The 26,894-nt window shown below is 50.6% G+C and overlaps 1 protein-coding gene across 2 annotated transcripts in view; it reads right to left on the bottom strand.

Annotated features, from left to right (window-relative positions):
- Positions 1 to 24,223, bottom strand: part of LOC115127940 (5,6-dihydroxyindole-2-carboxylic acid oxidase-like) — a 45,042-nt gene extending 20,819 nt beyond the window's left edge. The window contains exons 1-6 of one of the 2 annotated variants that reach the window (XM_065003512.1): positions 24,148 to 24,223; positions 16,732 to 16,845; positions 15,393 to 15,751; positions 12,939 to 13,047; positions 12,105 to 12,318; positions 11,079 to 11,283 (exon numbers count right to left, since the gene is read on the bottom strand). In XM_065003512.1, coding sequence (XP_064859584.1) covers positions 11,079 to 11,283; positions 12,105 to 12,318; positions 12,939 to 13,047; positions 15,393 to 15,750 — 886 coding nt within the window. In that variant the 5' untranslated portion in view covers position 15,751; positions 16,732 to 16,845; positions 24,148 to 24,223. The remainder of the gene's footprint in view (positions 1 to 11,078; positions 11,284 to 12,104; positions 12,319 to 12,938; positions 13,048 to 15,392; positions 15,752 to 16,731; positions 16,846 to 24,147) is intronic. The other variant, XM_065003511.1, reaches the window with a different exon arrangement.
- Between the last annotated feature and the right edge of the window lie 2,671 nt (positions 24,224 to 26,894).

The raw sequence follows: 26,894 nt of genomic DNA, 5'->3' as shown, positions 1-26,894 counted from the left end.
CAGATCAGTCTGGGGTGTGTTACTGTCAGTTTCCCTGCCCCAGATCAGTCTGGGGTTAGTTACTGTCAGTTTCCTGCCCCAGATCAGTCTGGGGTTGTTACTGTCAGTTTCCCTGCCCCAGATCAGTCTGGGGTTAGTTACTGTCAGTTTCCCTGCCCCAGATCAGTCTGGGGTTAGTTACTGTCAGTTTCCCTGCCCCAGATCAGTCTGGGGTTAGTTACAGTTTCCCTGCCCCAGATCAGTCTGGGGTTAGTTACTGTCAGTTTCCCTGCCCCAGATCAGTCTGGGGTCCTGCCCCCCCAGATCAGTCTGGGGTTGTTACTGTCAGGTTTCCCTGCCCCAGATCAGTCTGGGGTTAGTTACTGTAGGTTTCCCTGCCCCAGATCAGTCTGGGGTTAGTTACTGTCAGTTTCCTGCCCCAGATCAGTCTGGGGTTAGTTACTGTCAGTTTCCCTGCCCCAGATCAGTCTGGGGTTTTACTGTCAGTTTCCTGCCCCAGATCAGTCTGGGGTGTGTTACTGTAGGTTTCCTGCCCCAGATCAGTCTGGGGTTAGTTACTGTCAGTTTCCCTGCCCCAGATCAGTCTGGGGTTGTTACTGTCAGGTTTCCCTGCCCCAGATCAGTCTGGGGTGTGTTACTGTCAGTTTCCTGCCCCAGATCAGTCTGGGGTTAGTTACTGTCAGTTTCCCTGCCCCAGATCAGTCTGGGGTGTGTTACTGTAGGTTTCCTGCCCCAGATCAGTCTGGGGTTAGTTACTGTCAGTTTCCCTGCCCCAGATCAGTCTGGGGTTAGTTACTGTCAGTTTCCCTGCCCCAGATCAGTCTGGGGTTGTTACTGTAGGTTTCCCTGCCCCAGATCAGTCTGGGGTTAGTTACTGTCAGGTTTCCCTGCCCCAGATCAGTCTGGGGTTAGTTACTGTCAGTTTCCCTGCCCCAGATCAGTCTGGGGTGTGTTACTGTCAGGTTTCCCTGCCCCAGATCAGTCTGGGGTGTGTTACTGTCAGTTTCCCTGCCCCAGATCAGTCTGGGGTTGTTACTGTCAGTTTCCCTGCCCCAGATCAGTCTGGGGTGTGTTACTGTCAGTTTCCCTGCCCCAGATCAGTCTGGGGTTAGTTACTGTAGGTTTCCCTGCCCCAGATCAGTCTGGGGTTAGTTACTGTTTCCCTGCCCCAGATCAGTCTGGGGTTAGTTACTGTCAGTTTCCTGCCCCAGATCAGTCTGGGGTGTGTTACTGTCAGTTTCCCTGCCCCAGATCAGTCTGGGGTCCTAGTTTCCCTGCCCCAGATCAGTCTGGGGTTAGTTACTGTCAGTTTCCCTGCCCCAGATCAGTCTGGGGTTAGTTACTGTCAGTTTCCCTGCCCCAGATCAGTCTGGGGTTAGTAACTGTCAGTTTCCCTGCCCCAGATCAGTCTGGGGTGTGTTACTGTCAGTTTCCCTGCCCCAGATCAGTCTGGGGTTAGTTACTGCCCCAGATCAGTCTGGGGTTAGTTACTGTCAGTTTGCCCCAGATCAGTCTGGGGTTAGATTTCCCTGCCCCAGATCAGTCTGGGGTTGTTACTGTCAGTTTCCCTGCCCCAGATCAGTCTGGGGTTAGTTACTGTCAGTTTCCCTGCCCCAGATCAGTCTGGGGTGTGTTGCTGTCCCCTGCCCCAGATCAGTCTGGGGTGTGTTACTGTCAGTTTCCCTGCCCCAGATCAGTCTGGGGTTAGTTACTGTTAGGTTTCCCTGCCCCAGATCAGTCTGGGGTGTGTTACTGTAGGTTTCCTGCCCCAGATCAGTCTGGGGTGTGTTACTGTAGGTTTCCTGCCCCAGATCAGTCTGGGGTTAGTTACTGTCAGTTACCCTGCCCCAGATCAGTCTGGGGTTTTACTGTAGGTTTCCCTGCCCCAGATCAGTCTGGGGTGTGTTACTGTAGGTTTCCCTGCCCCAGATCAGTCTGGGGTTAGTTACTGTCAGTTTCCCTGCCCCAGATCAGTCTGGGGTGTGTTACTGTCAGTTTCCCTGCCCCAGATCAGTCTGGGGTTGTTACTGTAGATTTCCCTGCCCCAGATCAGTCTGGGGTTAGTTACTGTCAGTTTCCCTGCCCCAGATCAGTCTGGGGTTGTTACTGTCAGTTTCCCTGCCCCAGATCAGTCTGGGGTTAGTTACTGTCAGTTTCCCTGCCCCAGATCAGTCTGGGGTGTGTTACTGTCAGTTTCCCTGCCCCAGATCAGTCTGGGGTGTGTTACCTGTCAGTCTGGGGTTTCTGTCAGTTTCCCTGCCCCAGATCAGTCTGGGGTTAGCTACTGTCAGTTTCCCTGCCCCAGATCAGTCTGGGGTTAGTTACTGTCAGTTTCCCTGCCCCAGATCAGTCTGGGGTGTGTTACTGTCAGTTTCCCTGCCCCAGATCAGTCTGGGTGTGTTACCCCTGCCCCAGATCAGTCTGGGGTTAGTTACTGTAGGTTTCCTGCCCCAGATCAGTCTGGGGTTAGTTACTGTCTGTTTCCCTGCCCCAGATCAGTCTGGGATGTGTTACTGTCAGTTTCCCTGCCCCAGATCAGTCTGGGGTGTGTTACTGTAGGTTTCCCTGCCCCAGATCAGTCTGGGGTTAGTTACTGTCAGTTTCCCTGCCCCAGATCAGTCTGGGGTTAGTTACTGTAGTTTCCCTGCCCCAGATCAGTCTGGGGTGTGTTACTGTAGGTTTCCCTGCCCCAGATCAGTCTGGGGTTAGTTACTGTTGCCCCAGATCAGTCTGGGGTGTGTTACTGTAGTTTCCCTGCCCCAGATCAGTCTGGGGGTAGTTACTGTAGTTTCCTGCCCCAGATCAGTCTGGGGTTAGTTACTGTCAGTTTCCCTGCCCCAGATCAGTCTGGGGTTAGTTACTGTAGTTTCCCTGCCCCAGATCAGTCTGGGGTTAGTTACTGTCCCCCTGCCCCAGATCAGTCTGGGGTGTGTTACTGTCAGTTTCCCTGCCCCAGATCAGTCTGGGGTGTGTTACTGTCAGTTTCCCTGCCCCAGATCAGTCTGGGGTTAGCTACTGTCAGTTTCCCTGCCCCAGATCAGTCTGGGGTGTGTTACTGTCAGTTTCCCTGCCCCAGATCAGTCTGGGGTGTGTTACTGTCAGTTTCCCTGCCCCAGATCAGTCTGGGGTTAGTAACTGTCAGTTTCCCTGCCCCAGATCAGTCTGGGGTGTGTTACTGTCAGTTTCCCTGCCCCAGATCAGTCTGGGGTTAGTTACTGTAGTTTCCCTGCCCCAGATCAGTCTGGGGTGTGTTACTGTCAGTTTCCCTGCCCCAGATCAGTCTGGGGTTAGTTACTGTCAGTTTCCTGCCCCAGATCAGTCTGGGGTGTGTTACTGTCAGTTTCCCTGCCCCAGATCAGTCTGGGGTTGTTACTGTCAGTTTCCCTGCCCCAGATCAGTCTGGGGTTAGTTACTGTCAGTTTCCCTGCCCCAGATCAGTCTGGGGTGTGTTACTGTCAGTTTCCCTGCCCCAGATCAGTCTGGGGTGTGTTACTGTCAGTTTCCCTGCCCCAGATCAGTCTGGGGTGTGTTACTGTCAGTTTCCCTGCCCCAGATCAGTCTGGGGTTAGTTACTGTAGGTTTCCCTGCCCCAGATCAGTCTGGGGTGTGTTACTGTAGGTTTCCCTGCCCCAGATCAGTCTGGGGTTAGTTACTGTCAGTTTCCCTGCCCCAGATCAGTCTGGGGTGTGTTACTGTAGGTTTCCCTGCCCCAGATCAGTCTGGGGTTAGTTACTGTAGATTTCCTGCCCCAGATCAGTCTGGGGTTAGTTACTGTCAGTTTCCCTGCCCCAGATCAGTCTGGGGTGTGTTACTGTCAGTTTCCGTGCCCCAGATCAGTCTGGGGTTAGCTACTGTCAGTTTCCCTGCCCCAGATCAGTCTGGGGTTAGTTACTGTCAGTTACCCTGCCCCAGATCAGTCTGGGGTGTGTTACTGTCAGTTTCCCTGCCCCAGATCAGTCTGGGTGTGTTACTGTAGGTTTCCCTGCCCCAGATCAGTCTGGGGTTAGTTACTGTAGGTTTCCCTGCCCCAGATCAGTCTGGGGTTAGTTACTGTCTGTTTCCCTGCCCCAGATCAGTCTGGGATGTGTTACTGTCAGTTTCCCTGCCCCAGATCAGTCTGGGGTGTGTTACTGTAGGTTTCCTTGCCCCAGATCAGTCTGGGGTTAGTTACTGTCAGTTACCCTGCCCCAGATCAGTCTGGGGTTAGTTACTGTAGGTTTCCCTGCCCCAGATCAGTCTGGGGTGTGTTACTGTAGGTTTCCCTGCCCCAGATCAGTCTGGGGTTAGTTACTGTCAGTTTCCCTGCCCCAGATCAGTCTGGGGTGTGTTACTGTAGGTTTCCCTGCCCCAGATCAGTCTGGGGGTAGTTACTGTAGATTTCCCTGCCCCAGATCAGTCTGGGGTTAGTTACTGTCAGTTTCCCTGCCCCAGATCAGTCTGGGGTTAGTTACTGTAGGTTTCCCTGCCCCAGATCAGTCTGGGGTTAGTTACTGTCAGTTTCCCTGCCCCAGATCAGTCTGGGGTGTGTTACTGTCAGTTTCCCTGCCCCAGATCAGTCTGGGGTGTGTTACTGTCAGTTTCCCTGCCCCAGATCAGTCTGGGGTTAGCTACTGTCAGTTTCCCTGCCCCAGATCAGTCTGGGGTGTGTTACTGTCAGTTTCCCTGCCCCAGATCAGTCTGGGGTGTGTTACTGTCAGTTTCCCTGCCCCAGATCAGTCTGGGGTTAGTAACTGTCAGTTTCCCTGCCCCAGATCAGTCTGGGGTGTGTTACTGTCAGTTTCCCTGCCCCAGATCAGTCTGGGGTTAGTTACTGTAAGTTTCCCTGCCCCAGATCAGTCTGGGGTGTGTTACTGTCAGTTTCCCTGCCCCAGATCAGTCTGGGGTTAGTTACTGTCAGTTTCCCTGGCCCAGATCAGTCTGGGGTGTGTTACTGTCAGTTTCCCTGGCCCAGATCAGTCTGGGGTGTGTTACTGTCAGTTTCCCTGCCCCAGATCAGTCTGGGGTGTGTTACTGTCAGTTTCCCTGCCCCAGATCAGTCTGGGGTTAGTTACTGTCAGTTTCCCTGCCCCAGATCAGTCTGGGGTGTGTTACTGTCAGTATCCCTGCCCCAGATCAGTCTGGGGTGTGTTACTGTCAGTTTCCCTGCCCCAGATCAGTCTGGGGTGTGTTACTGTCAGTATCCCTGCCCCAGATCAGTCTGGGGTTAGTTACTGTAGGTTTCCCTGCCCCAGATCAGTCTGGGGTGTGTTACTGTAGGTTTCCCTGCCCCAGATCAGTCTGGGGTTAGTTACTGTCAGTTTCCCTGCCCCAGATCAGTCTGGGGTGTGTTACTGTAGGTTTCCCTGCCCCAGATCAGTCTGGGGGTAGTTACTGTAGATTTCCCTGCCCCAGATCAGTCTGGGGTTAGTTACTGTCAGTTTCCCTGCCCCAGATCAGTCTGGGGTGTGTTACTGTAGGTTTCCCTGCCCCAGATCAGTCTGGGGTTAGTTACTGTCAGTTTCCCTGCCCCAGATCAGTCTGGGGTGTGTTACCGTCAGTTTCCCTGCCCCAGATCAGTCTGGGGTGTGTTACTGTCAGTTTCCCTGCCCCAGATCAGTCTGGGGTTAGTAACTGTCAGTTTCCCTGCCCCAGATCAGTCTGGGGTTAGTAACTGTCAGTTTCCCTGCCCCAGATCAGTCTGGGGTGTGTTACTGTCAGTTTCCCTGCCCCAGATCAGTCTGGGGTTAGTTACTGTCAGTTTCCCTGCCCCAGATCAGTCTGGAGTGTGTTACTGTCAGTTTCCCTGCCCCAGATCAGTCTGGGGTGTGTTACTGTCAGTTTCCCTGCCCCGGATCAGTCGAGGGTTAGTTACTGTCAGTTTCCCTGCCCCAGATCAGTCTGGGATTAGTTACTGTCAGTTTCCCTGCCCCAGATCAGTCTGGGGTTAGTTACTGTCAGTTTCCCTGCCCCAGATCAGTCTGGGGTGAGTTAATGTCAGTTTCCCTGCCCCAGATCAGTCTAGGGTGAGTTACTGTCAGTTTCCCTGCCCCAGATCAGTCTAGGGTGAGTTACTGTCAGTTTCCCTGCCCCAGATCAGTCTAGGGTGAGTTACTGTCAGTTTCCCTGCCCCAGATCAGTCTGGGGTTAGTTACTGTCAGTTTCCCTGCCACAGATCAGTCTAGGGTTAGTTACTGTCAGTTTCCCTGCCCCAGATCAGTCTGGGGTTAGTTACTGTCAGTTTCCCTGCCTCAGATTTAGCCTAGTGCTGGACTAAAAAAGCATGCTCAGTCACCAAGCACAGGGTTAGTAAAAAGGGTTAGTCACTGTTAAATCACTGTTAATCACTGTTAAAGAAGGTTCCCAGAGTGTCGTAGTGTTTACAAGGTGTTAGGACATATCATGCTCACTGTTACAGATGGTTCCTGTAGTGTTTACAAGGTGTTAGGACATATCATGCTCACTGTTACAGATGGTTCCCAGAGTGTCGTAGTGTTGACAAGGTGTTAGGACATATCATGCTCACTGTTACAGATGGTTCCTGTAGTGTTTACAAGGTGTTAGGACATATCATGCTCACTGTTACAGATGGTTCCCAGAGTGTCGTATTGTTTACAAGGTGTTAGGACATATCATGCTCACTGTTACAGATGGTTCCCAGAGTGTCGTAGTGTTTACAAGGTGTTAGGGCATATCATGCTCACTGTTACAGATGGTTCCTGTAGTGTTTACAAGGTGTTAGGACATATCATGCTCACTGTTACAGATGGTTCCCAGAGTGTCGTAGTGTTTACAAGGTGTTAGGACATATCATGCTCACTGTTACAGATGGTTCCCAGAGTGTCGTAGTGTTTACAAGGTGTTAGGACATATCATGCTCACTGTTACAGATGGTTCCCAGAGTGTCGTAGTGTTTACAAGGTGTTAGGACATATCATGCTCACTGTTACAGATGGTTCCCAGAGTGTCGTAGTGTTTACAAGGTGTTAGGACATATCATGCTCACTGTTACAGATGGTTACTGTAGTGTTTACAAGGTGTTAGGACATATCATGCTCACTGTTACAGATGGTTCCCAGAGTGTCGTAGTGTTTACAAGGTATTAGGACATATCATGCTCACTGTTACAGATGGTTCCCAGAGTGTCGTAGTGTTTACAAGGTGTTAGGGCATATCATGCTCACTGTTACAGATGGTTCCTGTAGTGTTTACAAGGTGTTAGGACATATCATGCTCACTGTTACAGATGGTTCCCAGAGTGTCGTAGTGTTTACAAGGTGTTAGGACATATCATGCTCACTGTTACAGATGGTTCCCAGAGTGTCGTAGTGTTTACAAGGTGTTAGGACATATCATGCTCACTGTTACAGATGGTTCCCAGAGTGTAGTGTTTACAAGGTGTTAGGACATATCATGCTCACTGTTACAGATGGTTCCCAGAGTGTCGTAGTGTTTACAAGGTGTTAGGACATATCATGCTCACTGTTACAGATGGTTCCCAGAGTGTCGTAGTGTTTACAAGGTGTTAGGACATATCATGCTCACTGTTACAGATGGTTCCCAGAGTGTCGTAGTGTTTACAAGGTGTTAGGACATATCATGCTCACTGTTACAGATGGTTCCCAGAGTGTCGTAGTGTTGACAAGGTGTTAGGACATATCATGCTCACTGTTACAGATGGTTCCTGTAGTGTTTACTAGGTGTTAGGACATATCATGCTCACTGTTACAGATGGTTCCCAGAGTGTCGTAGTGTTTACTAGGTGTTAGGACATATCATGCTCACTGTTACAGATGGTTCCCAGAGTGTCGTAGTGTTTACTAGGTGTTAGGACATATCATGCTCACTGTTACAGATGGTTCCTGTAGTGTTTACTAGGTGTTAGGACATATCATGCTCACTGTTACAGATGGTTCCCAGAGTGTCGTAGTGTTTACAAGGTGTTAGGACATATCATGCTCACTGTTACAGATGGTTCCCAGAGTGTCGTAGTGTTTACAAGGTGTTAGGACATATCATGCTCACTGTTACAGATGGTTCCTGTAGTGTTTACTAGGTGTTAGGACATATCATGCTCACTGTTACAGATGGTTCCCAGAGTGTCGTAGTGTTTACTAGGTGTTAGGACATATCATGCTCACTGTTACAGATGGTTCCCAGAGTGTCGTAGTGTTTACTAGGTGTTAGGACATATCATGCTCACTGTTACAGATGGTTCCTGTAGTGTTTACTAGGTGTTAGGACATATCATGCTCACTGTTACAGATGGTTCCCAGAGTGTCGTAGTGTTTACTAGGTGTTAGGACATATCATGCTCACTGTTACAGATGGTTCCCAGAGTGTCGTAGTGTTTACTAGGTGTTAGGACATATCATGCTCACTGTTACAGATGGTTCCTGTAGTGTTTACTAGGTGTTAGGACATATCATGCTCACTGTTACAGATGGTTCCCAGAGTGTCGTAGTGTTTACTAGGTGTTAGGACATATCATGCTCACTGTTACAGATGGTTCCTGTAGTGTTTACTAGGTGTTAGGACATATCATGCTCACTGTTACAGATGGTTCCCAGTGTTTACTAGGTGTTAGGACATATCATGCTCACTGTTACAGATTGTTCCTGTAGTGTTTACTAGGTGTAATGACATATCATGCTCACTGTTACAGATGGTTCCCAGAGTGTCGTAGTGTTGACAAGGTGTTAGGACATATCATGCTCACTGTTACAGATGGTTCCCAGAGTGTCGTAGTGTTTACTAGGTGTTAGGACATATCATGCTCACTGTTACAGATGGTTCCCAGAGTGTCGTAGTGTTTACTAGGTGTTAGGACATATCATGCTCACTGTTACAGATGGTTCCCAGAGTGTCGTAGTGTTTACTAGGTGTTAGGGCATATCATGCTCACTGTTACAGATGGTTCCCAGAGTGTCGTAGTGTTGACAAGGTGTTAGGACATATCATGCTCACTGTTACAGATGGTTCCCAGAGTGTCGTAGTGTTTACAAGGTGTTAGGACATATCATGCTCACTGTTACAGATGGTTCCCAGAGTGTTTACTAGGTGTTAGGACATATCATGCTCACTGTTACAGATGGTGCCCAGAGTGTCGTAGTGTTTACTAGGTGTTAGGACATATCATGCTCACTGTTACAGATGGTTCCCAGAGTGTCGTAGTGTTTACTAGGTGTTAGGACATATCATGCTCACTGTTACAGATGGTTCCCAGAGTGTCGTAGTGTTTACTAGGTGTTAGGACATATCATGCTCACTGTTACAGATGGTTCCCAGAGTGTAGTGTGTTTACAAGGTGTTAGGACATATCATGCTCACTGTTACAGATGGTTCCCAGAGTGTCGTAGTGTTTACAAGGTGTTAGGACATATCATGCTCACTGTTACAGATGGTTCCCAGAGTGTCGTAGTGTTTACAAGGTGTTAGGACATATCATGCTCGCTGTTACAGATGGTTCCCAGAGTGTCGTAGTGTTTACAAGGTGTTAGGACATATCATGCTCGCTGTTACAGATGGTTACCAGAGTGTCGTAGTGTTTACAAGGTGTTAGGACATATCATGCTCACTGTTACAGATGGTTCCCAGAGTGTCGTAGTGTTGACAAGGTGTTAGGACATATCATGCTCACTGTTACAGATGGTTCCTGTAGTGTTTACAAGGTGTTAGGACATATCATGCTCACTGTTACAGATGGTTCCCAGAGTGTCGTAGTGTTTACAAGGTGTTAGGACATATCATGCTCACTGTTACAGATGGTTCCCAGAGTGTCGTAGTGTTTACAAGGTGTTAGGACATATCATGCTCACTGTTACAGATGGTTCCCAGAGTGTAGTGTTTACTAGGTGTTAGGACATATCATGCTCCCACTGTTTTACAGATGGTTCATGCTCACTGTTACAGATGGTTCCTGTAGTGTTTACTAGGTGTTAGGACATATCATGCTCACTGTTACAGATGGTTCCCAGAGTGTCGTAGTGTTTACTAGGTGTTAGGACATATCATGCTCACTGTTACAGATGGTTCCCAGAGTGTCGTAGTGTTTACTAGGTGTTAGGACATATCATGCTCACTGTTACAGATGGTTCCTGTAGTGTTGACAAGGTGTTAGGACATATCATGCTCACTGTTACAGATGGTTCCCAGAGTGTCGTAGTGTTTACTAGGTGTTAGGACATATCATGCTCACTGTTACAGATGGTTCCCAGTGTTTACTAGGTGTTAGGACATATCATGCTCACTGTTACAGATGGTTCCTGTAGTGTTTACTAGGTGTTAGGACATATCATGCTCACTGTTACAGATGGTTCCCAGAGTGTCGTAGTGTTGACAAGGTGTTAGGACATATCATGCTCACTGTTACAGATGGTTCCCAGAGTGTCGTAGTGTTTACTAGGTATTAGGACATATCATGCTCACTGTTACAGATGGTTCCCAGAATGTCGTAGTGTTTACTAGGTGTTAGGACATATCATGCTCACTGTTACAGATGGTTCCCAGAGTGTCGTAGTGTTTACTAGGTGTTAGGGCATATCATGCTCACTGTTACAGATGGTTCCCAGAGTGTCGTAGTGTTGACAAGGTGTTAGGACATATCATGCTCACTGTTACAGATGGTTCCCAGAGTGTCGTAGTGTTTACAAGGTGTTAGGACATATCATGCTCACTGTTACAGATGGTTCCCAGAGTGTCGTAGTGTTTACAAGGTGTTGGGACATATCATGCTCACTGTTACAGATGGTTCCTATAGTGCTGTAGTGTTTACTAGGTGTTAGGACATATCATGCTCACTGTTACAGATGGTTCCTTTAGTGTTTACTAGGTGTTAGGGCATATCATGCTCACTGTTACAGATGGTTCCCAGAGTGTCGTAGTGTTTACTAGGTGTTAGGACATATCATGCTCACTGTTACAGATGGTTCCCAGAGTGTCGTAGTGTTTACTAGGTGTTAGGATATATCATGCTCACTGTTACAGATGGTTCCCAGAGTGTCGTAGTGTTTACTAGGTGTTAGGACATCTCATGCTCACTGTTACAGATGGTTCCCAGAGTGTCGTAGTGTTTACTAGGTGTTAGGACATATCATGCTCACTGTTACAGATGGTTCCCAGAGTGTCGTAGTCCTCTACACTCTCACAGATCACCCTCCACTGGGAGAAGACAGAGTTGGGGCTGAGGCTGTTCATATCGAAGGCAGACCTGGCTCCTACGAGGTCGTCAGTACACACCTCACACTCACTGCCGCCCATGGCAAAGTTCCAGTAGGGGAGGCCAAAGGTGGCATCACCCAACATGTCCTGGAGAGGATGGAGGGATGGAGAGGATGGAGAGGATGGAGAGATGGAGGGATGAGAGGATGGAGAGATGGAGAGGATGGAGAGATTGAGGGATGGAGATGATTGAGGGATGGAGAGATGGAGAGGATTGAGGGATGGAGAGATGGAGAGGATGGAGAGGATTGAGAGATGGAGGGATGGAGAGATTGAGGGGATGGAGAGGATGGAGAGATGGAGAGATGGTGAGATTGAGGGGATGGAGAGATTGAGGGGATGGAGAGGATGGAGAGATGGAGAGATGGTGAGATTGAGGGGATGGAGAGATTGAGAGGATGGTGAGATGGAGAGATGGAGAGATGGTGAGATTGAGGGGATGGAGAGATTGAGGGGATGGAGAGGATGGAGAGATGGAGAGATGGAGAGATGGAGAGATGGTGAGATTGAGGGGATTGAGAGATTGAGAGGATGGAGAGGATCGAGGGATGGAGATATGGAGGGATGGAGATATGGAGGGGTGGAGAGAAGGAGGGGTGGAGAGATGGAGAGATTGAGAGGATGGAGAGATTGAGAGGATCGAGGGATTGAGGGGATGGAGAGATTGAGAGATTGAGGGGATGGAGAGATGGAGAGATTGAGGGGGTGGCGAGATGGATGGAGGGGGAAGACATATGGTAAGGATCAATATTACAGTTTATAATCCCTGTTTGGCTGAATACTCGATTCTGATTGGTCGAGAGAGTGTTTTACAATGTTTGAATATACGACAATATTGAACACACACACACACTCTCTCTCTTTTCTCTCACACACACATACACTTCGTACCCCCTTCTCTCACTCACCTGCATATCTCTCTCCAGCTGCAGCAGGTGGAACCTGTGCCAGGTGACGAATCCCGGGCCTTCGTGAGAAAAGTCCACACCCCCAAAGCTAGCCTGCCCCGCCCCCATGTAGGTCTTGCTGACAGAGTAGTAGTGTGTCCACACAAAGTAGTTATAGATGGTGACGTTGTCAAACTGAGGGGTGTTACCGTCCGGGCCGTACACTTCCTGGTAACTGTAGAGAGGTGAGGATTTATCAATGACAATGTTTAATTGCACAACCAAGCTCCCACCCAATTCTCTAACCTCTAGCCTCTAAATCTATAACCTCTAGCCTCCAATTCTCTAGCCTCTAAATCTATAACCTCTAGCCTCCAATTCTCTAACCTCTAACCTACAGCCTCCAAATGTCTAACCTCTAACCTACAGCCTCCAAATCTCTCATCTTTAACCTACAGCCTCCAATTCTCTAACCTCTAACCTACAGCCTCCAAATCTCTAACCTCTAACCTCCAAATCTCTAACCTCTAGCCTCCAATTCTCTAACCTCTAGCCTCCAATTCTCTAACCTACAGCCTCCAATTCTCTAACCTCTAGCCTCCAATTCTCTAACCTACAGCCTCCAATTCTCTAACCTACAGCCTCAAATTCTCTAACCTACAGCCTCCAATTCTCTAACCTACAGCCTCAAATCTCTAATCTCTAGCCTCCAATTCTCCAACGAATGAGATTATATTTGATCTAAACAGATGAGTGGTGATGAAGTTTCAGTTATTTGGTTCCGATGCACAATCAGACCGAAGCAATCGATCTGCGATCATTAAGATGAGATCACAGCACCATCAAACTGGTTACCGTCGTGTGCAGATGACCAGGTCAGGGTGGACGGTCCTCTTGGCCTGGTCAAGAGAGTTCACAAACGCCTGCTTCTCTGCTGAACTCATCTGCATCACATTCCTCCTGACTGGAGAGAGGGAGGGAGGGAGGGAGGCCGGGAGGATAGAGAGAGGGAGGGAGGGGGGCAGGGAGGTTTGAGGGAGGGAGGGAGGAAAGCATGGAGGATGGAGGGAGGGATGGAGGGAGAGGGGGAGGGAGGGATGGAGGGAGAGGGGGAGGGAGGGAGGCAGGAAGGATGGAGGGAGGGAGGGATGGAGGGAGAGGGGGAGGGAGGATGGAGGGAGGGAGGCAGGAAGGATGGATGGAGGGAGGGAAGCAGGGAGGATGGAGGGAGGGAGGATGGAAGGAGGGAAGCAGGGGGATAGAGGGAGGGAAGCAGGGAGGATGGAGGGAGGGAGGCAGGAAGGATGGATGGAGGGAGGGGAGCAGGGGGGATGGAGGGAGGGAGGCAGGAAGGATGGAGGGAGGGAAGCAGGGGGATGGAGGGAGGGAGGGAGGCAGGAAGGATGGAGGGAGGGAAGCAGGGGGATGGAGGGAGGGAGGCAGGAAGGATGGAGGGAGGGAAGCAGGGAGGATGGAGGGAGGGAGGCAGGAAGGATGGAGGGAGGAAGCAGGGGGATGGAGGGAGGGAGGGAGGCAGGAAGGATGGAGGGAGGGAAGCAGGGGGATGGGAGGGAGGCAGGAAGGATGGAGGGAGGGGAGCAGGGGGATGGAGGGAGGGAGGCAGGAAGGATGGAGGGAGGGAAGCAGGGGGGATGGAGGGAGGGAGGGAGGCAGGAAGGATGGAGGGAGGGAAGCAGGGGGATGGGAGGGAGGCAGGAAGGATGGAGGGAGGGGAGCAGGGGGATGGAGGGAGGGAGGCAGGAAGGATGGAGGGAGGGAAGCAGGGGGGATGGAGGGAGGGAGGGAGGCAGGAAGGATGGAGGGAGGGAAGCAGGGAGGATGGGAGGGAGGCAGGAAGGATGGAGGGAGGGGAGCAGGGGGATGGAGGGAGGGAGGCAGGAAGGATGGAGGGAGGGAAGCAGGGGGGATGGAGGGAGGGAGGGAGGCAGGAAGGATGGAGGGAGGGAAGCAGGGGGATGGAGGGAGGGAGGCAGGAAGGATGGAGGGAGGGAAGCAGGGAGGATGGAGGGAGGGAGGCAGGAAGGATGGAGGGAGGGAAGCAGGGGGATGGAGGGAGGGAGGCAGGAAGGATGGAGGGAGGGAAGCAGGGGGATGGAGGGAGGGAGGCAGGAAGGATGGAGGGAGGGAAGCAGGGGGATGGAGGGAGGGAAGCATGGGGGGTGGGTGGGAGGGTAGCATGGGGGAGGGATGGAAGCATGGAGGGAGGGAGGGAAGCATGGGGGGTGGGTGGGAGGGTAGCATGGGGGAGGGAGGGAAGCATGGGGGGTGGGTGGGAGGGTAGCATGGGGGGGGAGGGAAGCATGGAGGGAGGGAGGGAGGGAAGCATGGGGGGTGGGTGGGAGGGTAGCATGGGGGGAGGGAGGGAAGCATGGAGGGAGGGAGGGAAGCATGGGGGTGGGTGGGAGGGTAGCATGGGGGAGGGAGGGAAGCATGGAGGGAGGGAGGGAAGCATGTGGGGGTGGGTGGGAGGGTAGCATTGGGGGTGGGTGGGAGGGTATCATGGGGGGAGGGAGGGAAGCATGGAGGGGAGGGTGGGAGGGAAGCATGGGGGTGGGTGGGAGGGTAGCATGGGGGAGGGAGGGAAGCATGGAGGGAGGGAGGGAAGCATGGGGGGTGAGTGGGAGGGTAGCATGGGGGAGGGAGGGAAGCATGGAGGGAGGGAGGGAAGCATGGGGGGTGAGTGGGAGGGTAGCATGGGGGAGGGAGGGGGGAAGCATGGAGGGAGGGAGGAAGCATGGGGGGAAGCAGGTAGGATGGGGGAGGGGGAAGCAGGTAGGATGGGGGAAGCAGGTAGGACAGGGGGAAGCAGGTAGGACGGGGGGAGCAGGTAGGATGGGGGGAGCAGGTAAGATGGGGGAAGCAGGTAGGATGGGGGGAGCAGGTAGGACAGGGGGAAGCAGGTATGATGGGGGGAGCAGGTAGGATGGGGGGCAGGTAGGATGGGGGGAGCAGGTAGGACAGGGGGAAGCAGGTATGATGGGGGGAGCAGGTAGGATGGGGGGCAGGTAGGATGGGGGAGGGTGGGAAGCAGGGAGGATGGGGGGAGGGAGGAGAAAGGAAGGGAGAGTGAAAGGGGGAAGGGAAGAGGGAGGGAAATAAAGGAGGGAGATGCATCAAATTTTGAACGTTAGAAACTGTAGATGATACAGAAATACATGAATGTATGAAGAAAACCTAGAATAAATATATTTTATTATCTATTTATTTTATTTTAAAGGAAGTAGGAAAGAGAGTGAAGAAAGAGACTATATCCAATCAGATACATAAATACACCTCCCTCTCTCTTACCCACAGATATCCTCTGATCACAGTTAGGACCGATGAGTCCATACCGGCACCGGCCACAGTTATACCCCGCAAAGTTCCCGTTACACCGGCACGTCCGGTTAAAGAACCTTAACGGCCAGCGTTCCCGGTCGTCCCGGCCGTCATGTGGGTACTGGGGGCCGTGGCGGTGGCTGTCAGCAGCTACGGACACACACTGACCCCTCGCTGTGGCAGAACCACACTCGTCATCCAGGGCTCCAGTGGGAGAGGGGCAGCACTGGCCGCTCCGTATCCCCGCTGAGGTGACACATTCTCTGGGGAACTGTGCCAGGGTCCACGGGGTCAGAGCCGCCACCACCAGGAGACCCAGACAACACATACTGGAGCAGGGAGAGAGAGAGAGAGATCATTACAACTCTGTATATCTACGTAATATGACATTTGAAATGTCTTTATTCTTTTGGAACTTCTATTAGTGTAATGTTTACTCTAAACGTGTATTGTTTATTTCACTTTTGTTTATTATATTCTTCACTTTCTTTGGCAATGTAAACATATGTTTCCAAACCCTTGAATTGAATTGAGAGAGAGAGAGAGGGGGAGAGAGAGAGAGAGGGGAGAGAGAGAGAGAGAGGAGAGAGGAGAGAGAGAGGAGAGAGAAAGAGAGAAAGAGCGGAGAAAGAGAGAAAGAGCGGAGAGAGAGAGGAGAAAGAGAGAAAGAGCGGAGAAAGAGAGAAAGAGCGGAGAGAGAGAGGAGAAAGAGAGAAAGAGCGGAGAGAGAGAGGAGAGCGTCAACAGGGATATGTGTCAACAGCAACCTTGGGAAAATGATCTGCATTATCATTAACAGCAGACTCGTACCTTTCCTCAGTGAAAACAATGTACTGAGCAAATGTCAAAATGGCTTTTTACCAAATGATTGTACAACAGTCCACATATTCACCCTGCACACCCTAATTAACAACCAAACAAACCAAAACAAAGGCAAAGTCTTCTAATGCTTTGTTGATTTCAAAAAAGCCTTCGACTCAATTTGGCATGAGGGTCTGCTATACAAACTGATGGAAAGTGGTGTTGGGGGTAAAACATACGACATTATAAAATCCATGTACACAAACAAGTGTTTTTGGGGGGGAGAGATCTGGCTAAAAATACTTGAATCAGTCATATATATATTATAGAGCCCATTGCCCTTTATGGTTGTGGGGTCTGGGGTCTGCTCACCAACCAAGAATTCGCAAAATGGGACAAACTAAACTAACTATTTAACTAGGCAAGTCAGTTAAGAACAAATTCTTATTTTCAATGACGGCCTAGGAACAGTGGGTTAACTGCCTTGTTCAGGAAAACAGATTTTTACCTTGTCAGCTCTGAGATTTGATCTTGCAACCTTTCGGTTATTAATCCAACGCTCGAACCACTAGGCTACCTGCCGCCCTGAAACTGAGACTCAAAGCAAGCTGGTCCTGGGGCTCTGTTCACAAAAACACCCCACAGAGCCCCAGGACAGCAGCACAATTAGACCCAACAACCAAGCAAATCATGAGAAAACAAAAAGATAATTACTTAACACATTGGAAAGAATTAACAAAAAAACAGAACAAACTAGAATGCTATTTGGCCCTAAACAGAGAGTACACAGCGGCAGAATACCTGACCACTGTGACTGACCCAAACTTAAGGAAAGCTTTGACTATGTACAGACTCAGTGAGCATAGCCTTGCTATTGAGAAAGGCCACCGTAGGCAGACATGGCTCTCAAGAGAAGACATGCTGTGTGCTCACTGCCCACAAAATGAGGTGGAAACTGAGCTGCACTTCCTAACCTCCTGCCAAATGTATGACCATATTAGAGACACATATTTCCCTCAGATTACACAGATCCACAAAGAATTCGAAAACAAACCCGATTTTGATAAGCTCACATACAGTGGGGCAAAAAAGTATTGTCAGCCACCAATTGTGCAAGTTCTCCCACTTAAAAAGATGAGAGAGGCCTGTAATTTCCATCATAGGTACACTTTAACTATGACAGACAAAATGAGATTTTTTTTCTCCAGAAAATCACATTGTAGGATTTTTAATTAATTAATTAATTTAGTTATTTTCCCTTTTATACTTTAACCATTTGTACATCGTTAAAACACTGTATATATATAATATGACTTCTGGCCCTTCTTTGGACACTGTGTTAACAACCCTCCAGGCAAGCTTCAATGCCATACAACTCTCCTTCCGTGGCCTCCAATTGCTCTTAAATACAAGTAAAACTAAATGCATGCTCTTCAACCGATCACTACCTGCACCTACCCGCCTGACCAACATCACTACTCTGGACGGCTCTGACTTAGAATACGTGGACAACTACAAATACTTAGGTGTCTGGTTAGACTGTAAACTCTCCTTCCAGACCCATATCAAACATCTCCAATCCAAAGTTAATTCTAGAATTGGCTTCCTATTTCGCAACAAAGCATCCTTCACTCATGCTGCCAAACATACCCTTGTAAATTGACCATCCTACCAATCCTCGACTTTGGCGATGTCATTTACAAAATAGCCTCCAATACCCTACTCAACAAATTGGATGCAGTCTATCACAGTGCAATCCGTTTTGTCACCAAAGCCCCATATACTACCCACCATTGCGACCTGTACGCTCTCGTTGGCTGGCCCTCGCCTCATACTCGTCGCCAAACCCACTGGCTCCATGTCATCTACAAGACCCTGCTAGGTAAAGTCCCCCCTTATCTCAGCTCGCTGGTCACCATAGCATCTCCCACCTGTAGCACACGCTCCAGCAGGTATATCTCTCTAGTCACCCCCAAAACCAATTCTTTCTTTGGCCGCCTCTCCTTCCAGTTCTCTGCTGCCAATGACTGGAACGAACTTCAAAAATCTCTGAAACTGGAAACACTTATCTCCCTCACTAGCTTTAAGCACCAACTGTCAGAGCATCTTACAGATTACTGCACCTGTACATAGCCCACCTATAATTTAGCCCAAACAACTACCTCTTTCCCAACTGTATTTTATTCATTTATTTATTTTGCTCCTTTGCACCCCATTATTTGTATTTCTACTTTGCACATTCTTCCGTTGCAAAACCACCATTCCAGTGTTTTATTGTGCTATATTGTATTTACTTTGCCACCATGGCCTTTTTTGCCTTTACCTCCCTTCTCACCTCATTTGCTCACATTGTATATAGACTTGTTTCTACTGTATTATTGACTGTATGTTTGTTTTACTCCATGTGTAACTCTGTGTCGTTGTATCTGTCGAACTGCTTTGCTTTATCTTGGCCAGGTCGCAATTGTAAATGAGAACTTGTTCTCAACTTGCCTACCTGGTTAAATAAAGGTGAAATAAATAAAAATAAAATCTGCAATGTCTTTATTGTTTTGAAACTTCTGTGAGTGTAATGTTTACTGTTAATTTTGATTGTTTATTTCACTTTTTGTATATTATCTACTTCACTTGCTTTGGCAATGTTAACACATGTTTCCCATGCCAATAAAGCCCTTGAATTGAATTGATTTGAATTGAGAGAGAGAGAGAGACAGAGAGAGATGTAGTTAGAGAGTTGAAACAAAGGCTGGTCCATTATTGAGTGCCAAGCCCAGCTCAGCCTAGACTCCACACTCATCAGATATCAGATTATCACAAAGGAGATGTTTTCTTGCCCAAACGTATGCCAGCTTCAGCACATCTCTTTTATCTCTGAAATTAATCATTCCCTTTGTTATAATTCCCTTTCCCTCCGAATAACTTATCGAGCCAAAGAAAACAAACAAGTTCTACTTTCTAAACAATTTTTTTATTTGTTATTTTAACCTTTATTTAACTAGGCAAGTCAGTTAAGAACAAATTCTTATTTACAATGACGGCCTAGGAACAGTGGGTTAACTGGTCTAGGAACAGTGGGTTAACTGGTCTAGGAGCAGTGGGTTAACGACAGATTTGTACCTTGTCAGCTCTGGGGTTTGAACTTGAAACCTTCCGGTTACTAGTCCAGCGCTCTAACCTCTAGGTTACCCTGCCGCCCCGGTAGTCAAAAGTGTTCTAGGATTTACAAGGACCCTGTTTACGGAACTGATTATCACGAGTGGCACAGCGGTCTGAGACACTGCATCTCAGTGCTACAGGCGTCACTACAGACCCTGGTTCAAATCCAGACTGTATCACAGCGGTCTGAGACATTGCATCTCAGTAGTAGAGGCTTCACTACAGACCCTGGTTCAAATCCAGGCTGTATCACAGCGGTCTAAGACACTGCATCTCAGTAGTAGAGGCGTCACTACAGACACCCTAGTTCAAATCCAGACTGTATCACAGCGGTCTGAGACACTGCATCTCAGTGCTACAGGCGTCACTATAGACCCTGGTTCAAATCCAGACTGTATCACAGCAGTCTGAGACACTGCATCTCAGTACTAGAGGCGTCACTACAGACCCTGGTTCAAATCCAGGCTGTATCACAGCGGTTTAAGACACTGCATCTCAGTACTAGAGGCGTCACTACAGACCCTGGTTCATATCCAGACTGTATCACAGTGGTCTGAGACACTGCATCTCAGTACTAGAGGCGTCACTACAGACCCTGGTTCAAATCCAGACTGTATCACAGTGGTCTGAGACACTGCATCTCAGTGCTACAGGCGTCACTACAGACCCTGGTTCAAATCCAGGCTGTATCACAGTGGTCTGAGACACTGCATCTCAGTGCTACAGGTGTCACTACAGACCCTGGTTCAAATCCAGGCTGTATCACAGCGGTCTGAGACACTGCATCTCAGTACTAGAGGCGTCACTACAGACACCCTGGTTCAAATCCAGGCTGTATCACAGCGGTCTGAGACACTGCATCTCAGTAGTAGAGGCGTCACTACAGACCCTGGTTCAAATCCAGGCTGTATAATAGTCCCATAGTGAGATGCACATTTGGCCCAGCATCGTCCGGGTTATGCTGTTGTAAACCGTCAATGTAAATAATAATTTGTTCTTAACTGACTTGTTAAATAAAGTTTTTATTTTTTTATCCCACCGCCTATAAGATTCTCAGTTTCTCTCAGTGATGTTTCACAGAATGGAAACGATGTCCAGCTGTCTGACGAAGGAGTTTCTCCTTCACCCATAAACTCAATCCATTGTCTTTGTACCCTACTATAAATAAACCAGCGATCTGTTGTTCTCCCATAAAATACCTGACATTTTAAATGTCTATAGACCCATAAAATAAATATGAATATATAATTCCTTATCAAACCTGTCGCTGTGTTTCATTAGTTAGGCAAGTCAGTAAAGAACACACGGACTAGGAACGGTGGGTTAACTGCCTTGTTCAGGGGCAGAACGACAGAGATTTACCTTGTCAGCTCGGGGATTTGATCTAGCCACCTTCTGGTTACTAGTCCAACAGTCTAACCACTAGGCTACTAGGCTACCTGCCGCCCCTCTAACCACTAGGCTACAAGGCTACCTACCGCCCCTCTAACCACTAGGCTACCTGCCGCCCCTCTAACCACTAGGCTACCTGCCACCCCTCTAACCACTAGGCTACCTGCCGCCCCTCTAACCACTAGGCTACCTACCGCCCCTCTAACCACTAGGCTACCTACCGCCCCTCTAACCACTAGGCATCCTGCCGCCCCTCTAACCACTAGGCTACTAGGCTACCTGCCGCCCCTCTGACCACTAGGCTACTAGGCTACCTGACGCCCCTCTAACCACTAGGCTACTAGGCTACCTGCCGCCCCTCTAACCACTAGGCTACCTGCCACCCCTCTAACCACTAGGCTACTAGGCTACCTACCGCCCCTCTAACCACTAGGCTACCTGCCGCCCCTCTAACCACTAGGCTACTAGGCTACCTGCCGCCCCTCTAACCACTAGACTACCTGCCGCCCCTCTAACCACTAGACTACCTGCTACCCCTCTAACCACTAGGCTACCTGCCACCCCTCTAACTACTAGGCTACTAGGCTACCTGCCGCCCCTCTAACCACTAGACTACCTGCTACCCCTCTAACCACTAGGCTACCTGCCGCCCCTCTAACCACTAGGCTACCTGCCGCCCCTCTAACCACTAGGCTACCTGCCGCCCCTCTAACCACTAGGCTACTAGGCTACCTGCCGCCCCTCTAACCACTAGGCTACCTGCCGCCCCTCTAACCACTAGACTACCTGCTACCCCTCTAACCACTAGGCTACCTGCCGCCCGTCTAACCACTAGGCTACCTGCCGCCCCTCTAACCACTAGGCTACTAGGCTACCTGCCGCCCCTCTAACCACTAGGCTACCTGCCACCCCTCTAACCACTAGGCTACCTGCCGCCCCTCTAACCACTAGGCTACCTACCGCCCCTCTAACCACTAGGCTACCTACCGCCCCTCTTACCACTAGGCATCCTGCCGCCCCTCTAACCACTAGGCTACTAGGCTACCTGCCGCCCCTCTGACCACTAGGCTACTAGGCTACCTGACGCCCCTCTAACCACTAGGCTACTAGGCTACCTGCCGCCCCTCTAACCACTAGACTACCTGCCGCCCCTCTAACCACTAGACTACCTGCTACCCCTCTAACCACTAGGCTACCTGCCACCCCTCTAACCACTAGGCTACTAGGCTACCTGCCGCCCCTCTAACCACTAGACTACCTGCTACCCCTCTAACCACTAGGCTACCTGCCGCCCCTCTAACCACTAGGCTACCTGCCGCCCCTCTAACCACTAGGCTACCTGCCGCCCCTCTAACCACTAGGCTACTAGGCTACCTGCCGCCCCTCTAACCACTAGGCTACCTGCCGCCCCTCTAACCACTAGACTACCTGCTACCCCTCTAACCACTAGGCTACCTGCCGCCCGTCTAACCACTAGGCTACCTGCCGCCCCTCTAACCACTAGGATACTAGGCTACCTGCCGCCCCTCTAACCACTAGGCTACCTGCCACCCCTCTAACCACTAGGCTACCTGCCGCCCCTCTAACCACTAGGCTACCTACCGCCCCTCTAACCACTAGGCTACCTACCGCCCCTCTAACCACTAGGCATCCTGCCGCCCCTCTAACCACTAGGCTACTAGGCTACCTGCCGCCCCTCTGACCACTAGGTTACTAGGCTACCTGACGCCCCTCTAACCACTAGGCTACTAGGCTACCTGCCGCCCCTCTAACCACCAGACTACCTGCCGCCCCTCTAACCACTAGACTACCTGCTACCCCTCTAACCACTAGGCTACCTGCCACCCCTCTAACCACTAGGCTACTAGGCTACCTGCCGCCCCTCTAACCACTAGACTACCTGCTACCCCTCTAACCACTAGGCTACCTGCCGCCCCTCTAACCACTAGGCTACCTGCCGCCCCTCTAACCACTAGGCTACTAGCCTACCTGCCGCCCCTCTAACCACTAGGCTACCTGCCACCCCTCTAACCACTAGGCTACTAGGCTACCTACCGCCCCTCTAACCACTAGGCTACCTGCCGCCCCTCTAACCACTAGGCTACTAGGCTACCTGCCGCCCCTCTAACCACTAGACTACCTGCCGCCCCTCTAACCACTAGACTACCTGCTACCCCTCTAACCACTAGGCTACCTGCCACCCCTCTAACCACTAGGCTACTAGGCTACCTGCCGCCCCTCTAACCACTAGACTACCTGCTACCCCTCTAACCACTAGGCTACCTGCCGCCCCTCTAACCACTAGGCTACCTGCCGCCCCTCTAACCACTAGGCTACCTGCCGCCCCTCTAACCACTAGGCTACTAGGCTACCTGCCGCCCCTCTAACCACTAGGCTACCTGCCGCCCCTCTAACCACTAGACTACCTGCTACCCCTCTAACCACTAGGCTACCTGCCGCCCGTCTAACCACTAGGCTACCTGCCGCCCCTCTAACCACTAGGCTACTAGGCTACCTGCCGCCCCTCTAACCACTAGGCTACCTGCCGCCCCTCTAACCACTAGGCTACCTGCCGCCCCTCTAACCACTAGGCTACCTGCCGCCCCTCTAACCACTAGGCTACTAGGCTACCTGCCGCCCCTCTAACCACAACAAAACCAATGATGGTAAATCAATAAATTAGTTAAATAGATGAATGAATTAACAACTAACCTGTTGCTGTTTCCTACCTGTTGCTGGTTCCTACCTGTTGTTGTCTCCTACCTGTTGCTGTCTCCTACCTGTTGCTGTCTCCTACCTGTTGCTGGTTCCTACCTGTTGCTGGTTCCTACCTGTTGTTGTCTCCTACCTGTTGCTGGTTCCTACCTGTTGCTGTCTCCTACCTGTTGCTGGTTCCTACCTGTTGTTGTCTCCTACCTGTTTCTGTTTCCTACCTGTTTCTGTCTCCTACCTGTTGCTGGTTCCTACCTGTTGCTGTTTCCAACCTGTTGCTGTTTCCTACCTGTTGCTGGTTCCTACCTGTTGCTGTTTCCTACCTGTTGCTGTTTCCTACCTGTTGCTGTCTCCTACCTGTTGCTGTCTCCAACCTGTTGCTGATTCCTACCTGTTGCTGTCTCCTACCTGTTGCTGTCTCCTACCTGTTGCTGTTTCCTACCTGTTGCTGTTTCCTACCTGTTGCTGTCTCCTACCTGTTGCTGTCTCCTACCTGTTGCTGTCTCCTACCTGGTGCTGTCTCCTACCTGTTGCTGGTTCCTACCTGTTGTTGTCTCCTACCTGTTGCTGTCTCCTACCTGTTGCTGTTTCCTACCTGTTGCTGTCTCCTACCTGTTGCTGTCTCCTACCTGTTGCCCGTCTCCTACCTGTTGCTGGTTCCTACCTGTGGTAGTGCTTGCTGTTCCTCTGTCTCAGTCCAACTGATCACCCACTAGGGACGGCCCATTGGCCCCTTCTCTCTCATATAGCCTACTGCTCACACACACACACACACACACACACACACACACTCTGCCGCATGACTAGGCCTTTCCTCCCTGAGCCCCACACACACACCTCGCCTCGTGATTCAACCCAACCCAGCTGGAGGCCAATCTGGGAGTTCACTCACACACGAACCGAGATCCTACTACCATGGAACCCACACACACACCCTGAGGAAATACCACAGGACGGCCCATACCTCAGAAGATGATTTTATTGTGTGCACGTCAATCAACAAAATGGCCATCAGAAGGTTGTAGTTTGGTATTGTGGTATTTGATTAGGATCCCCATTAGCTGTTTCTAAAGCAGCAGATACTCTTCCTGAGGTCCCACACAAAACATGAATCACAACATAATACAGAACATTAATAGACAAGAACAACTGAAGGACAGAAATACATAAATTTAAATAAATATTTTAAAAGGCACCCGTAGCCTACATATCAATACACTCTACATATCAATACACACTACATATCAATACACTCTACATATCAATACACTCTACATATCAATACACTCTACATATCAATGCACACTACATATCAATACACTCTACATATCAATACACACTACATATCAATACACACTACATATCAATACACACTACATATCAATACACTCTACATATCAATACACACTACATATCAATACACTCTACATATCAATACACACTACATATCAATACACACTACATATCAATACACTCTACATATCAATACACTCTACATATCAATACACACTACATATCAATACACACTACATATCAATACACACTACATATCAATACACTCTACATATCAATACACTCTACATATCAATACACACTACATATCAATACACTCTACGTATCAATACACTCTACATATCAATACACACAAGCTATCTAGATCAAATAGGGGAGAGGTGTTGTGCCGCGAGAAGTTGCTTTATCTGTTTTCTGAAACCAGGTTTCTTGTTTATTTCAGCGATATGAGATGGAAGGAAGTTCCATGCAATAAGGGCTCTAAATAATACTGTACGCTTTCTTCAATTTGTTCTGGATTAGAGAAGGGGGGAGAGGGACACAGGAACAGGGGAGGGAGAGAAGGGGGGAGGGACACAGGAACAGGGGAGGGGAGGAGAGGGACACAGGCACAGGGGAGGGAGAGAAGGGGGAGAGGGACACAGGAACAGGGGAGGGAGAGAAGGGGGGAGAGGGGCACAGGAACAGGGGAGGGAGAGAAGGGGAGAGGGACACAGGAACAGGGGAGGGAGAGAAGGTGGGGAGAGGGACACAGGAACAGGGGAGGGAGAGAAGGGGAGGGAGGAGAGGGACACAGGAACAGGGGAGGGAGAGAAGGGGGAGGGACACAGGAACAGGGGAGGGAGAGAAGGGGGGAGGGACACAGGAACAGGGGAGGGAGAGAAGGGGAGAGGGACACAGGAACAGGGGAGGGAGAGAAGGGGGAGAGGGACACAGGAACAGGGGAGGGAGAGGGGGGAGAGACACGGAACAGGGGAGGGAGAGAAGGGGGGGGAGAGGGACACAGGAACAGGGGAGGGATAGAAGGGGGAGAGAAGGGGAGAGGGACACAGGAACAGGGGAGGGAGAGAAGGGGGAGAGGGACACAGGAACAGGGGAGGGAGAGAAGGGGGAGAGGGACACAGGAACAGGGGAAGGATAGAAGGGGGGAGAGAAGGGGAGAGGGACACAGGAACAGGGGAGGGAGAGAAGGGGGAGAGGGACACAGGAACAGGGGAGGGAGAGAAGGGGGAGAGGGACACGGGAACAGGGGAGGGATAGAAGGGGGGGGGGACACGGGGACAGGGGAGGGAGAGAAGGGGGGAGAGGGACACGGGAACAGGGGAGGGAGAGAAGGGGGAGAGGGACAGAGGAACAGGGGAGGGAGAGAAGGAGAGAGGGACACAGGAACAGGGGAGGGAGAGAAGGGGAGAGGGACAGAGGAACAGGGGAGGGAGAGAAGTGGAGAGGTACACAGGAACAGGGGAGGGAGAGAAGGGGGAGAGGGACACAGGAACAGGGGAGGGAGAGAAGGGGAGAGGGACACAGGAACAGGGGAGGGAGAGAAGGTGGGGAGAGGGACACAGGAACAGGGGAGGGAGAGAAGGTGGGGAGAGGGACACAGGAACAGGGGAGGGAGAGAAGGGGGAGAGGGACACAGGAACAGGGGAGGGAGAGAAGGGGGAGAGGGACACAGGAACAGGGGAGGGAGAGAAGGGGGGAGGGACACAGGAACAGGGGAGGGAGAGAAGGGGGAGAGGGACACAGGAACAGGGAGGGAGAGAAGGGGAGAGGGACACAGGAACAGGGGAGGGAGAGAAGGGGGAGAGGGACACAGGAACAGGGGAGGGAGAGAAGGGGGAGAGGGACACGGAACAGGGGAGGGAGAGAAGGGGGAGAGGGACACAGGAACAGGGGAGGGATAGAAGGGGGAGAGAAGGGGAGAGGGACACAGGAACAGGGGAGGGAGAGAAGGGGGGAGAGGGACACGGGAACAGGGGAGGGAGAGAAGGGGGAGAGGGACACAGGAACAGGGGAAGGATAGAAGGGGGAGAGAGGGGAGAGGGACACAGGAACAGGGGAGGGAGAGAAGGGGGAGAGGGACACGGGAACAGGGGAGGGATAGAAGGGGGGAGGGAC

The sequence above is a fragment of the Oncorhynchus nerka genome, linkage group LG18 (genome assembly GCF_034236695.1).
Source record: "Oncorhynchus nerka isolate Pitt River linkage group LG18, Oner_Uvic_2.0, whole genome shotgun sequence".
Lineage (NCBI taxonomy): Eukaryota > Metazoa > Chordata > Actinopteri > Salmoniformes > Salmonidae > Oncorhynchus > Oncorhynchus nerka.
Note: the sequence above shows the minus strand (reverse complement) of the source record. Positions and strands in the feature narration are given on the sequence as shown.